This window comes from Harpia harpyja, chromosome 15 (genome assembly GCF_026419915.1).
Source record: "Harpia harpyja isolate bHarHar1 chromosome 15, bHarHar1 primary haplotype, whole genome shotgun sequence".
Lineage (NCBI taxonomy): Eukaryota > Metazoa > Chordata > Aves > Accipitriformes > Accipitridae > Harpia > Harpia harpyja.
This window is the reverse complement of record NC_068954.1, coordinates 26,057,713-26,073,931: the sequence shown is the minus strand read 5'-3', so window position 1 is coordinate 26,073,931 and position 16,219 is coordinate 26,057,713. Positions and strand designations below refer to the sequence as shown.

At 33.8% G+C, this 16,219-nt stretch overlaps 1 protein-coding gene across 4 annotated transcripts in view; it reads right to left on the bottom strand.

Moving 5' to 3' along the window:
• Positions 1-16,219, bottom strand: part of MCPH1 (microcephalin 1) — a 129,799-nt gene that overhangs the window by 103,449 nt on the left and 10,131 nt on the right. For 3 of the 4 annotated variants that reach the window (XR_008238460.1, XM_052809424.1, XM_052809426.1), the window contains exons 4-9: positions 15,756-15,840; positions 14,997-15,117; positions 14,573-14,713; positions 13,249-13,344; positions 9,995-11,014; positions 3,569-3,681 (exon numbers count right to left, since the gene is read on the bottom strand). Coding sequence is in view for 3 of the 4 variants with exons in the window: in XM_052809424.1 (XP_052665384.1) it covers positions 3,569-3,681; positions 9,995-11,014; positions 13,249-13,344; positions 14,573-14,713; positions 14,997-15,117; positions 15,756-15,840 (1,576 nt within the window). In the remaining variant the exon portion in view is untranslated. The remainder of the gene's footprint in view (positions 1-3,568; positions 3,682-9,994; positions 11,015-13,248; positions 13,345-14,572; positions 14,714-14,996; positions 15,118-15,755; positions 15,841-16,219) is intronic. The other variant, XM_052809425.1, reaches the window with a different exon arrangement.

Sequence of the window (16,219 nt, the reverse complement as noted above, 5' to 3'; positions counted from 1 at the left end):
AAATAAAACCAAAGGAATTTCAGTTAAGTCCATACTGTCTTCTCTGTGAAAATATGGTTTTAATTATCCCTCATGATGCTTAATGTTGGTTTTTTTTTTTCACATGGTTGAAGAGTTTCTTCTATTCACTCAGAAGACAGTATTTTAAGGTGTTTTTTGAGTGTAAAATTTATTGCATTTTGCATTTCTAGTGATGTGATACTGTTAGATCCTTTAAAAGATATGTCACCTCTCATATCCCTCTAAAAATATGAAACAAGTTTTTATTTGAAGCAAAATGGCAGTTAACTGGTTATTCACAACAAGCCTTTCTCTGATCTGTTTAAAGTACAAAATGTTTACATTTGTGACTTGCAACAGGTGTTGTGATAAATGCAAACATTTTTGTGACATGAAGCAATGAAATGAGCACTCAACCCATATACCAACAGACTAACACCACTGTAACTAACTTGTTTGAATACATTTTTGACTTTATGATTTTTAGTTATTTCACTTTGTCCTCCCTATGCAAAGCAACAAAGAACTATGTATTCAATTCCATGGAATAATTGAAAAATGCATCACAATGCACAAAGGATTTATTTTATCCCTGCAATCCAGTATCATCAACTTAGATTTCTAGACCAGGGAAGCCACCTGCTGACATTCATAGGCATTAGTCCCCAGTGTTTATCCTTACCAACTCTGAATGAAAAGAATCTGGAACTATACTCAGTTATGGGTTGTTGTGTCTCAAAATTAAGAAGTTCAAACCTATAGGCCAGTTTTATAAACCTATCTTTATGCACTGCATTTGAATATGTATAACACCCCAAAACTCCTGGGATTTTTGGGGTGGTGTTTTAAATCCAAAAAGCTTGTTCCTGAAGCCATTAAAGATTCCTGAAAATCTTATCTTCCCCCAACATGCCTGCAGCTGCCATTATAAACTGTTAACCGTTTTGTTAGCTGACAGTACAATTTCAGATAACTTTGATTAGAAGTCTTCCATGTTAAGAGTACAATAATCATGCCTATATAGATAGATAAAGAAAGAAAATGAGTACTTGTAATCTAAAATGATGATATGAAAGTACCTGACCAAAGTCATTCTTGATTTTAACTTCAGCTAAAACAAAATACAAGAAACTCAACCTGCTTGAGGTTTTGAAGAAAACAAATGCATAACACAATAGCACAGCAGAGAAACACAGAATCTACAGCTTGATTTATATTAAATTAATGAAACTACAAATGACAAATTGAAATAACCATGGAAGCAAATAATGTTAACACTTACACCTAGTCGTATTTCCTGAAGATATTTTTGTATGGCTTTTTCAATATTTACTATCACATAGTGAACTCCAAATGCCTACTGACATGCATTCACTGTAGCAAATGAGTTATAATTGTAGTGTTCACTGTAGTGAATGAGTTATAACTAAAATACTAAAGTTTCAGCTCAGACATTGTCTAGGAATTACATTCAGCAAACATCTACAATATTTCAAAAGAGGTATTAGATTTCAAACTCTATGAAAAAAACCTAACTGCAATTTGCATTGCTTCCCAAATTAAAAGACTTAGAGCTAAGTAATGAATTTAACAGACTACACTTACAACAGATTCCCAGAACACCAGCAATATGATCTAAAGCCTCATATTGGAACTATTCAGTACAAAACTGCATATACTCTACAACGACTGTAATTAAAAAGTGGGAGGTTTTTTTAGATATAAAGATCTGGAGATTCAGTCACAATTCTGGAAACATTAGTCCATTAAAATAGCTAGGAAATGGCATTTCTTTTGCACTTGTATTTTTAGCATAAACATTAAGATTTAAATAAAACCCTAGAAAATTCATCATAATACTATGATTCAATAAAATTCTATTTTTTAACATATTTGTGCTATTTCTCTCATACAGTTTTTGCTTTGGGCAAAGGAAACAAACAAAAATGTTCTAACTTCACTTTCATGTTGTCAAACATTAGCAAAATATTGCAATGTTTAAGCTGCAGCGAGTGAAAAAGTGATCCAGCTGAAATAGATGGATGAAAGAAGCCATCTCAAAACATTGAATAGGAATTTTCTCCAGCTACTACTTAGCTTTTGCTACTGTTAAACACCTCATGGAGCATGCTTTGCAAGCAGACACCAAGCAGAACCATTCAAAGACACCACCTTTGACTGCAAGGCCAGGTCTGAAGAAGGGGAACAATAAAAAAGAACTTCATATTGGTTATTGTTTCTCTTCAGTATGTAATAGTTATGTTGGGATCTTAAGAGAAATGAATCAAAACTAGCAGTACTGTATAATGCTCTTGTAGCATAACTACACAGGAGAAGGAATCAGTACCAACAAATCTGATAAACCTCCAAGCACCATTTCTGCAGATAGCCTTAGGAAGAGCCATTGACTGTAGTTTGTGGATATACATTTAGCAGCTTTAGTCAGATTTCTGTGGCAGGAAATGAAACTGTTCTGGATAGTCTACTTTTTAGGCTAAAGCATCTATCTTACAATGTTTCTATAGGACATGGATCTAGAATGAAGTTGATTTATACATTCTACATAATGCTTACAGTTAATAGTCATACAAATAATATATAAGTATGTATTCAGGAAAAGAAAGTGAACAAATACTTAAGAAAAGTAACAAGCAGTAAGATGCAGGCAAGAAGTCAAATAATAATTTTAACCCAGAGAAGACCACTGGTCCATGGAGATTAATATCCCATCCTCAGGACGTTTAAAAGGTTGAACAGCCTAGTAATTGCAGCTGCTCGGATCTTTTACATAAAAAAGAGGATCAAAATCTGTGATCAGTCTCTTTGAAACTCCACCAATAGCCACCGATAAAACACCTAATTTATTTCATGTAATTAATTACCTCAGACATCTTTTAGTGCTTTAGGGCTTCCAATTCGCAAAACAATTCAGTGCTTATTTTAATTGTATGACGTGCTACTTACTGATAAAAAGAACTGCTATTTATTTTCTTGATCAGTTTTATATTTACTTAGAAAAAACTTTTACAAGGTAAAAACACCTAAAAAAGATTCAATGCTGACCCAATCCTCTGACTTTTTTTTTTTTTTTTTTTTTTTTTACATCCAAACTGAGCTCAAATAGTAAGTTAAGAAATTTAGTTTTACCTGAACCTAGAAGAAAATATCGCATAAATCTTTATTCTGCAGAAACATCCACTGGGCATGATCTACTATAAAACAAACAAAAACCCCTACCCCATACCTCCTCCAAAAAGGATAGGCATCTTTTCAGGTTACTTCAGCGGCTCTTCAACTAAGCCAGTCTGAGCTGGCTTACCAACCTCCTTTACCATGTCAACTTGGCACACTCTGCCACCACAAGTTACCAGAAAGCTGAGTTCTGTGGTTTATACATATTGTCTTTGAACACCATTTGCATAACATTTCATGGAAAATGAGATTCAGCAAGTTTTAAAACTGGTAGTGCATAGAGAATGCTTTTTTTTTTTTTGTACATACAAAGGCACTCAGTGATCCTCCAAGAAAAAGAAAGAGCTTAACAAACAGTATGTCCTGTTAAACTGACCTTTTGGAGTCTTCTAGTTTTTCTTAACCCCCCATCGTGCTTTTTCCTTTGTTCATTAAAAACTTTGCAAGAGCCATCAGTAACATGACACTCTGAAACTTCATTTTCATCACCTAGAAACCAAATTTAGAAACTTGAAATGAAAAATGCAATCTTGTGAAATGAAACTGCCACCAATTATTTTATCAGGGCATATAGAGCTATGTACAATTAAGACACCTAAGTTGTTAATTTGCACCAGTTCTTTTTCCACTGTATTTCAGTTATGGAAAAAAGAATGACACTCAAGCATGTGATTTCATCTTTCAGTATCTGATCTTGTAAATAAACTAGTTGTAAAACTCCCAATTTCCAGTGTTTTGAAAACCACACATTAACTACAAGTAGAGAATCAGCTAAATTGCTTTCTATTTATTACAAAATATGCAATTTCTCTGAATACAGAGATATTTGAAAGTTTGAAGCAGTGGTGGCTAGATTTTTCCTTTCTTACTGAAGTGTCAATGCTTTCAGTACACACTGTGTTTATCTGAAATGACCTGAAGGTCTCAAACATGTTTCCAAACACTTTGCAAGCAAATCTAGCAAGCTGTTAGCAGGCAAAGATTGTGTGCACATGCAGGCATATCAGTCCTATTATTTATAAAAAGGCACCATCCATAAGAATGTACTCTAATGTGGCTGCCCAAAGGCAGTATTTTTCATCATGTATTTTGTGAATTAACATATATTTAACTCTTCCATACTGTCAGGATGACTTTTATAAGCACTAAATAATAAACTCTGGAATCATTTGAGAAATTAGCTTGCTTGCATAAAATGAAAAACTTTGATCTATCTTTTGATCAATGAAGTTTTAATTACTGAAGATTTAAGTAGATCATTTTTCCCAAATTTAATTCAATGGAGTTTACTTTAGGACATTTGTTAATTTTTCATTTCAGAGAAATGCATGAGACCAGTTAAAGAAAGTTTAATAATTAGTGATGAAAGAGGCCTAAATTCAGCTCCTTCCAAATAAATTTCTTCTGATTACTTTTAGAAAATACCAAAGGGTACTATCCATATTTACTAGTCTGACTGCATATATAACTAAGAATCATTTGTTTTTCCTCTGTCAGCTACTTTAACTTTTAATCCTTGAGGTGACAGAACAACAAATTACAACAGAAAAAATGATGACAAACATCTTCCATTACTGGTTACTTGTTTAAAAATTAAAACCTTTAAACTAGTCAAAATTTAATCACTTCTCACCACTGAAGTTATAAGTTTCATGTGAATTTACACAGTATTACAGTAATTTTTGTATAATACAAGTAAACATGGCTTTGGGGTACCATTGTTAATTTAAAGTCAATATTTAAATACAAAGTGTCATTTAACAAAGGGAGAAACTAATTACTTAACTATGTTAATTTTATTTAGTATTGCACTGAGGGCCATCATCTTCAATCACTGAGCAAGACTGATGGCAAGTAGAAGAGGAGAAAAGATCTTGCCATGCAATAAGAAATGCTAAGAAATGCTAAGAAATTTAAATTTAACTCCTTTTACGTGGAAAACAGATTTTTTTAAACGTGTTTTGAATCTTAAAAAACAACCAAACAACCAACCACCACAGGACTGCAAAGGATGTCAGGAGATCATCTATTCCACTGCTGTACCCCAAGCACATGGGGGTAAAACAAGGTAAGTCTCTGTTAATTTCCAGCAAGTTATTTCAGTCACTGTAAAAGGATGACCCACCATTTTGGGTTTTTTTTGGAGGGGTGGGTTTGGGGGTGCAGCAAGAAGTGGGGCAATATTCCTTTTGCCAGTCTTGGCCTGAATGCTCAAGCTCCACAGCCCTTGTCCCACTCGGGATTAAAGTTTCAAGACCTGTATGCTTGGACCTCCTTCCAGTTATGGTTCACTCTCACTGGTTCTTCATATTTACAGGAAAGCAGGAACAGGGGACGAGGTCCATCATGTCCTCTGATTATCAGCTTGGGGATCTTATACATTACATAAATAAGGACTATTCTTTGCAATCCAGTTCCTACTTCTCTCCTATCAGGACTTCTCAAGCACCTTCCAGCTTTTCCATCCTGTAGGTCTCAAGCTTCACTGTCTATTGTCTTCTTTACCCTGATTGCTGCTTTTTAAAGCAGTTGCTCAGTCACAAGTAAGGAATTTTCATCTCTAGTAGGTTTTCCTAGGGTATTTCAGATAAAGTCGATAGAACTTTTTGAAGCAATTCCATCCATTGTTAGTTATCCCTAAATTTAGGTCAAATATGCAGCTAACTCATGCCACTGTGGTCTATTAGATCCCCTAAATTCTCTTCTAAAACACTGCTCAATGACTGGCATCAAAATCAACAACTCTGATACCCCTCTGAAGTATTATAACAAATTAGACTGACTTTAATTTGCAATTTAAGCTTTTACTCATTCATGATCATGTGAAGTTTTGAACCAGAATATTATCTTTAAAACTCTGTTTGATATTTTCTTCAAGTTAAAGCAAAGTAATGATTAGGCACAATGAGCTAGTTTTTGTTCAATCAAATCAATCATGCCTATCTAATAAAAGTTTTATCTATAGTATAGTGTTCTACTTTAAGAATATCATAACAAAGTGTCACTGAAATTAAGCTATATCATATCTTTTATTTTGTACTTACCCACAGAGTTATTTACCCCAACTATGAAGAAAGTAAGTCTGAATTTGTCATTACTGGTAATCTTTCAGGTACATATGCACAGAATATTTAATAACTTGTGTTGTTATTATTATTGTAGTTATTATTCCAGCATGGGTAAATGCCAAGTTTTTGCTATTCAGAGCACAATTTCTTCAAGTCTTCTGAAAGCTTATGTGCCCACCAGGTTCTCAAGAACCTGCTAATGGTTTAAAACAATTTTATCTAGTTTGTTTTGTGCTCTAGGACAAGTGTCATCATGCTTTGTAAATTAGACTACATAAAAATAATCCTCAACCTGTTCCTCTTTTGAAATATTTGTCCTTTTTTGTTTTAATAATTAGCTACAATTAAACTTTCTGTGAAGATAAACAAAACAAAGAATCAAGCAAAAAAGTTTTCTTCATCCCTCATTTGTTCTTTAAAAGGACATAATAAAATGTCAATAGATGACATAATTCAATATTTTTAGTGAGCTTTTCTTCCAAAACTGAAGAAAAAAAGGCACATAAAATCTAAGGAAGTTGTCACGTGTGTTTCTAAAGACATAAACACTATTTAAGCACTTAGCACCTAGAACCTCAGGTAAAACTCATTAATCTAAATTAAACTTCATCATTTTTGCACCAAATAACAGAATGATATTCCAGATTCCCTATCTTAATATTGAACTACATTAATTACACTATAACGGGTCTTAGTTCATGTCTTTTGGCCAACTGTCATGGTTTAACCCCAGCCAGCGACTAAGCACCACACAGTCACTCACATATCTTATCACATAAGATAATACTTGCTTCCCACATTCACCATAAATATCTAAAATTTACTTGGCTAAGTCTTAACTTTATTTTTAAGACTGGAAATAATGCCAAGTCCCAGTTCAAATTTCATCAAATCTGAGCAAGTATTGGCATTCTAAGCCATGTGGTTCAAGTGCCAACTTACTTGCCCTACCAACAGCTCTACTAAAAAAATGTTAAAAGCAGATGGACTGGATTTCAAAGTAAAGCAATTTACAACATGAATGACAAAAAAGTTCTTAGACTCTCCTAGTAATGTAGATCATTAACTTTCACAAAAGATAGTATTATTGCTTTTCCATAAACTTACATTCATGACAATGAAAAGCCACCGTAATCCTCACTTCATAACCACTAAAAATTTAGGCACTGACATACGAAAGCCAGTTACACAGCACTTATTGATTACAGAGCACTGAAATTTGCCAGGTATGGCTGGTTTAATCAGAAGCATAGAAAAATTATTTCATCTCCAGAAACAAAGCTGAGAAAGAAAAAGTGAAACTGAATAGGCAAGCATCTTTTAATATTCTTATATTACCTAATTAATTTCAACTCTTATATCTGTGACAGTTCTCTACTTGATTTATGGCTTGGAGTAAGATGAAAATAAGTAGCCATGTTTATGCCTGTGCTGTTCAGCTGAACAACTGGACAGCCTTGAGTGTTGAGTGCACCCTACCAAAGGACCTGAAGTTTGCTACAACATAAGCATTAGGACTTCAAAAGTTAGTTTCAGATTAGCCTGCATATTATACTTCTACTTTAAAATCAAATGTTCCAAGTAGTCTGTGGAAAGAAAGCTCATCAAATCTTACTTCTTGTCATTAAAGACACTGGGTAAGAGTGCCATTGACCTAAAAACACAAGTAAAAAATGGGCAAGAAAAATGTTTGATATTTAAAACATACAGATATAATTAAATTTTATATTGATATTTGATTACTCCTAACTGTATACATATGATGAATGAAAAGAATTCTTTAGCTTTTAAAAATAATATACTGTATTTACCAGTTTTCAAATCACGTACAACATACAGAAAAACAAAGCAATTTACTATTTATTTACTAATTAACATGGACAAGAAGTAACTTACATTCAAGCAAAAAAAAAAAGGAAATATTAAACCTATATTTAATAAAAATCAATTATTCTATCACACAGTGTTACAGTAGTCAAGTTTAAAACAAGATTTTAATTTTCTTCCACAGAACTTGCATTATCAGGGAAAATACAACTCATCTTTCATTATTGATTCCTTCCATTTTCACGTAAGCTCATCTGAACCATCAAACTTGAGGTTCTACTTGACTACACAACACATGCATGAAGCTGAATACATTATACTTGGGAAGATGGCCATCACTCATAAATCACAAATATTATTAAAATCACTACAAACACAAATTGAGACTTACAGAAGTTCCTAACAAAAAGGATAAAAAGTATAAACACAGGATGACTTTTGTTTGCTGAATAATCTTCCTTTTCCTCTCCTCCAAAATCTGTTATCTTAAACAAGTTGTCCAGCAAGAAAATAAAAGCATAACATGCTAGAACATTGATCATAATTTAATCACTAGAATTTAAAAGTTAGAATTAACACTAAAATTAACTGGCATACCTAAGCTTAAAAGTAGTATACCTTTTCTCCTTCCCCATTTGTTTTCATGATTGTTTAATGAAAAACAGACTGTTCTTTGACATTAAGAAATACATAATTCAAGGATCATCTTCTAGTACATTGCCACATGGCAAAAACCACATACAGTGGGTTCATACATTTATGGGTGTACATTTATACTTGTATAACATACACCTGCATCAACCTTTTTTTTTTTAAACTGTGCTATAATGATGCACTCCAGGTATTAAAATGCAGATGTAGTGAACCCAAAATAGCAGCTCACAGTTCAGCAACTTATCACCCACAGATATAGGCACAGTCACTGTTCGACATTTCCACTGGATTATTTCATAAGTCTGATACCAAGTCTGTTGAGCCCTTTAAGTTAATAATTAATTTTTTATAATTTATTGATGCACTGCTTCATGATTTCCTAGGGAAAACAAATGACTAAAATACACAATCATAAATTACAAATATTTAACCCTATGTAAAGCTTGACAAACAGAGCTCAAAATATCAAAATCTGAAAGTGATTACCCCAGTGCAAGTTAGGAGCATTTTTCAGGGAAGTTCCTGAGATTCAATATTCTAGTACACATTTACATTGAAATAATTAGGCTAAACGAAATTGAAAATGCTCAAATATAAAAAAAGAGCTCTTAAAATTATTACTAGCATCTAAGATCAGTTCCATATAAAAAAGCCATGGTTGCTTACATTGCAACTCTTGCACATGCCCTCAGATGTCTTATTCAATCTTCATCATAGCACAAGATAGAAATTGCTAACTCAAATTTTTTTTTCCACTGAGATTTTATGCCCTTAACTGCAATTAATCTAAAGTAGCAATTTTAACTTGTGAAATAAAAATAATTTGAACAAGAGATCCTATGATGCGGAGTTACTTATAAACAATTTACAAGAGCACCATAACATTTAAACCAGACAGACCTTGGTTTCTTAAACAGATTTTGAGTACTAGCAGAAAGTTTACAGAATACCAAGCATTTGGGGAAAAGAATGCTCACATACTTTTGTTGCATTTTGTGAGCACAGTTTCCTTATCTCTTGGTAACTTCTTTGTGTTTGTAACGTATGGGAAAACAAATGGATGTTCTTTTGGATCCTATGCACTTTATTTTTGAGTAAAATTAGTATGTCAGTACTGCAGCATTTTCTTCTTTGGGTGTCACGCGGAAATATTTTTCCCTTAGGAACGGCAGTTCATTTTGCCATTTAGTTGCATGAGTATACCTAATGCAGTATGGTATCTTTTCATTTTCCAGCTCTATGTAGCAACTTACCAGTAGTGTGAGTACAGTAATTCACATCAGTTCTGTAGGATTTTTCATGAGCCTGCTGAGGCAGCCTATTCACATTATCAGAATCTAGAGCTTCTGCAGTGTCAGCTTTTTTGCCATCTGACATATAATTTAATGGCACACTTCCAGGATGTTCAGCTGGTTTGAAGTTTTTCTTTACTGAAACACTATTTGCTGGAATAGACCTTTTCCTACTTTTCTTGGAAGTAGTATGTGGCTTAGAGAAACTCACATTAAGTGAGTCCACGCTTGTAAAAGAATCTTTGCAACAGACTTCAGGAGGATTCTGTGATTCATTTGGTACTTGTACCTGTACCTCATCTTCATTCAAATCAGAGGATGAAAAGAAGTCTTCATAAGATGCCTCTTCAGTGCAGAAAGACTTGCTGTATGTAGTTACTGCCTGCAAGAACTCTTTAGACTCTGATGAACCCAGTTCTGAAGTAGCCAGTTTCAAACTAGATAGCGCTTGTACTTTCTTCCTCTTCTTGTCTTCAAGAATACAATTGTTTCTGTCAACAGGGAAGCTTCTATCCAATGAACACGAATTTAAGTCTTCACTGTTCATAGGTGAATTAGAGAGACTGCCAATCAAAGCAGGAACAGTATTTAACTTGACTATTTTTTTGGAAGGAGTAATATCACCCAAGCCCTTGATGTGGAGAAGGGACCTTTCTCTTGCAACTGAAGTAGTCATGCTATTTTCATCCTTCTGATTTTTCTTTGGAAACTTTTTTAGATCTTCCTTTTCTAAAGACAATTTATCGTTCAAATTATGCTGCAAAATCGGTTTCTTTAAGCTTCTTCTGCTATCTTGTTTTGATGTTAAGCTCTTCTGCTCATAGCTATATGAGGGAGAATTCACCGATGCACTCATGGATAAATGAATACCGGTCCAAGTATCACAGGCATGTTTTATTGCCTCTGTTTTCTGTCTCTTCAATTTATCAGTTCCCCAAATATAATCATAACTTGAGTTCAAGCAGTCTTCCATTTGTTCTCCTGCAAAATATGAAAAGTGGCAATATAAATGCATTTAACAAAACAGAAAGAGTACCAAATTTCTTAGTAAAATACATATGAAATTACTGAACGAAGAAAACAATAATTTAGCCACTTCTTTGGATATTATATGCAAGTCATCAAAAACTAAACAGAAAATGGATTAGAAACAAAGCACATTCTATGTTGACAAGAAGCTACAATAGCTTTAGCTGTCATATCTTCGTATGTGGTAATAAGTATCTGTAAGTCCTGTTCTGCTTTCTTGAAACAAAGCAGCAGAGGAACTCCCTTTCACTCTTGCATTGTGGAGAAAACTGCCAAGATTTTACACTGATAAAGCTAGCTATAGTAATACTGGAAACTCAATAATAATTTTTACTACCACAGCATTACCACCACCTTGTAGCTTCTGCAGTTAAGATGAAATGAAATATAACATCATAGTATCATGCCACATACATCAACACAATGTATGAAAAATTATTAGAATGTGGAAAAATAGATCATTTCTTGTAGCTACTCCTATGAAAAGATTTTGGGGGAGGTGATATACAGAATCTATTCACAACTTTTCACAATAAATTACTCTGAAACAAGCTAGTATCTTTGATTATTCAGAATACACTTTTAAAAAACCAGTTGTTCTACAATCTGATTATTGCAAGAGATGCTTTTGCTTAAATACACATTGAGTGCAAAATTTCAGCAATACTCCTTCTGTAAGTGCTCCTGTAGGTTTTACAGGAAGTCTTGATGTTATTTGCTTACTAAATATAAATAATATTTTTAAACATATGGTATAGCTAGCTAAATTCAGAAAAATGAAATCTAAGGAGGTGAAAGGAGAAGTTTCACATGACATTATCAGACTCCCATATTGACAGTTGAAAAAACCTTAACTTCAATCCCCAAATTAAACTGAATTCTTGAACTTTTTTAACCATTATTAACCAACCTACTCTCACGTGTCTCGCAAGCACAAACAAAAGGGCCACTGTCACAGAGCATTCAGAGATGGAAGCTACACTGAATATTGTCATGGGATGTGGAGGTCTACTCTTAATGTAAAATTACATTGTGCAGTTGTAATGCTGGAAGGACATATTCAAGGTAAAGCTTTCAAATCACGATGTTCAACCTCATCAGCATACAACTAAGTTACCAAAATAAAACAGTTTGTTGGCACAGCTATGCTACTTCCAATATTAAGCTATTACTTCTCCCTAACATTGTGTGAAGACATACCAAGCTGTCTCAGGCTACAAGATACTGCCCCTGTTCTCATGTAAGCCAGCATGACAGAATTCCTGTCTGATGTCAACAAAACACAATACTTGAAAACAGCATGAGCTGTAGCTTACTGTTGGGGTAGAACAGAGTAGGCAGACCACTCAGGTGGCCCTCATTATGAATTCTAAAGACTGTCTTCTCCTTACTTTTCTACTGAGATCAAACACCAGTCATCTGACTTCAGCTTTTTGCTCATGTAACTGACAGAAGACATGAGGTCTGAAGTACAAACCCACTACATACACGATTAATGCTGTTAAGATGCCCACTGACGTAGCTCAACAGCCTTGACAATAATCTTCTACCTTACATCCTGCTACTATGCCAAAACACAGGAACAAACCTCTAACTTTATGAGAATAAGAACCTTGATAACAAATGACTTGAATTCATCTGCAACCATAAAACATTTTAAAAGCTGATTTATTTTTACTCTTGCTATTTCTTCAATCCCTGAATACTTAAGCTGGAGAACACATTAGGTTTCCTTTTAAATTCAAGTTTTTTGATTGAAAATTTGGAAGATGTTTCAGTTCTCTGAGGTGTCTCTCATTCCGTTCTCTTTTTTGCTTCCCACATCACACTGTTTAGTGCGCACTCTGTGTTCTATATAAGATCACTGTAAGAGCAGAGAAGACTGACACCATGCCAGGACAAGAAGCCATTAACGGGGAATGGCGTGAGGAAAGAGGAGGAAGCGAGGCAAGCAACACAGCAGTAAGGCAGAGCATTCACCCAATGTGATTCCTCATGCTCCATTTTCCTTGAATTCTTACTGCTACGTACTTTGCCAGTTAAGAAAAGCTAAAATAATTCAGCTTTAAAGATAAATGATAGAGCAAATATATACAGTTCCCATTTCAGTATACAGTACTTTCCAAAAGATATACAGGCCATGTATTATTTTCAATTTCTGTAATATATAAAGTTGTGTTAGTTACCTGGTAACAATGCATCTTCTGAATTAGTTAAGACACGAGTAGACAGCGGGCAGTCTCCTGGGGAACTACTTGGAGGTATTTGAGACATTTGTGAAGCTAGGAATTTGTAAATAATAAACTAGTTAGCCCTATTTGCAAACATACAGGTTTCCACACCATCTACTCATACTTCAAAACAGCTCAATTGTAAGAGACAAGTCATTGCTTTGCCAACTAACTAAAACTATATAAATAATTATAGACTGCTCAACAATATCTCAAATTTACATACTAAGAAAAAAAGCTATTAGATATTCTACAATTTTAATGAATTTTCTTCTAGATAACTCAGCACCACATTTTTCTGAAACTAAAGAATGATGGCAAACCATTTAGAAAATATTATAGCCATTTCTAAGCCAGTTGAGGCATTTTACTAAAGAATCTGTCAAATTCTGCAATTAGCAGCAAAGCCTTGATATAGCAGAAATGCTTTTCAAAATGTTTGAAGGTATTACCTTAAAACTCAAAGAGAAAACAAATACCTAAATGAGATTTAATTTTTCATCCATATGTCACTGGTTCTTTACTTTCCTCCCACAATTATTTTTGAAATTATAAGCTGACAGTCTAGTTGACATAGACTTAAAACTTCAAATACTACAGATTTCCCCCCATCCCAAAACACACGTTCCACATTTCAACAGTTGTTATAGTAACTGACAAAACCTAATGACTTTGACCTTAATACTCTCACAGTAAGGTAATGCAAACACTAAAAAATTATTTGAAAACTGCAATCTAGATTTAATTCACCAGGATCCACATTTTGAAGTCAACTAGATTTATTCAATTAGGTCATTCAAATTCATTTATTTTTTTTGAATCCTGTTCTTCAGTACCTACATAGATCAATTCTGGACTCCTTTTTAAACTGTTGGCCTGGGAGTAATAATATTACAAACTTTGTCAAGTACAGCATTCACATTAAAATTCAACAGGAAATAAGATTTAGAGTCTCACTGTAAAAGTTTAACCAAGCTGTGACAGTATCAATTTACAAGTTTAGAAAGTCTAGCTTAAACATCAGTCCTCTTGTGCAGGCTAGTGATTAAGAAATTCCTTTTTGAAATCATTGTCTTCCATGACTTCTTGTGCCCTTCAATAGAAAGAAACTAAAGGCATTCAAGCCTACTCGAAACCTGGGAAGAAGGGAAGCCGTGCAATCAAGAAAGATATGAAAAAAATTCTGAAGGCCAGAGCAAGACAAGTGCATGAAAAATTCCATAATAAAGATGGTAGCCATTTGTGCATGTTCACGGATAAGTAAAATTTAACTTCTTACCAGTAGGAGAAAGATTTACTCTTTTTTCCTTCATCTCCTTTATTCTTCTTTCCCTTGGACTGCATCGATCTTTTATCTTATTAACAGGGCTGTATACAAGTGAACCATTGTCTTCAAATAGTAAAACTGGTACATCAGTTTCTACACAAAGAAATTGCATTTTTACATTAATATTTACATGCTATAACAGCTTAAGAAGTTGCATTTTTTTTTCAAAAAAACTTGAAAAAATTAGGTTCCTTATACCTAACATCACTACAGATGCTTTAATACCACAAACTTGCGAAGAACTCTGTAAAAAGTAAGTCAAGTTTATTTCTTATGGTAAGATGCATTAAAGTAAAAAAACCAAAAGCCAAAACCCATCAAGTGCTTTAAAGAAATAACTGAAGATATTTCAATCTGAGTTCAAAGTTGTTCTTACCAGCATTAATTGCTGTCTTTTGTACAGCTAATTCTTTAGCCATCTCATCCAGTCTTCTCTGCAGCCTTCTATCATTTTCTGGATTTTTTTCAACAATGTCTTTTGGCTGCATACATTTGTGCTACAAGACACACAGAACTATTAATTACATGGTATAAAACTGCCAGAAGTAACTACACTTCCTATTTGCCTACCACTTTATCACAGTATTTATTATCAGTGTTTATGCTACTTATTATCATCTCCTTGAAAGTCACAGATAATTGTAGAAGTTAAGGTTTTCCAAAGCGAACTTTAATATGAAATAAGAAAGAACCTAACAGGTTTTTTTAGGTTAGATTTTAGTAAAAAGGAGACTAAGTCACCATCTTTTCTTTTTTGCTTGTAGCAAAGCTAAGGCTTGAAAGATTTTCTTTTCATATATCAGGATTTAAGGGTTTGTCGCAACTCAGTGAAACATAAGCCACATTGCAGTCATGTTTTTTTGATTAATCATTATGTCATTTTAATTTAAATCTTCCGTTTCTTTATTCACAAATATAAAACCCCTACTTTCATTATCCTTTCTTCAGATAAGATGTCACATCACCACAGCCACAGCCTACCTTTAAAAGCCTACTCAGATGGATAGGCAGAGTTTACAGAATGTTCTGAAAATAAAGAGTTCAAATGCCTGAGGTCAGGAAGTCAAGTTTAAACTTTAAAGTTTACTACTCTAGGCATATTAAAAAAAAAAAAAAAAAAAAATCACATACTCACTTTTTTGATTAGTAGTGGTAATCCTTCATTAGTGTCTACTGCAGGAAATAAGGATTCATCAGCATGTACTCCAGTTTCTCGACACCTGTATAATAAATTAGAGCAGGTTTGGGTTTGGGTTTTTTTTGTAAGAATGAGAACCTTTATTGCAAGAAGAGTCATCTGAGCCCCGTAATAATGAAACACCAACCCTTCCTAAGTGTGTATCTTTAGCATAACTACTGTAATGCTAAAAAAAAATAAAAAAACCCCTATATATTACACGCTAAATACAGGACACGATACAATCTTTTTGTACTAATGATGCCCTCTAAATTGCTGGTTTGAAACTCAAAGATTCCCACTCTGTTGTTTTCCATGCATTCAAAAAACCACTGTATTAAGTCCTTCCGGCCAGGTTCTCGTGAAGCTTTTATCTTGCCCTGACTTTTGTGAGGACTGTAGGCTTTCATTGTTCACTAGCT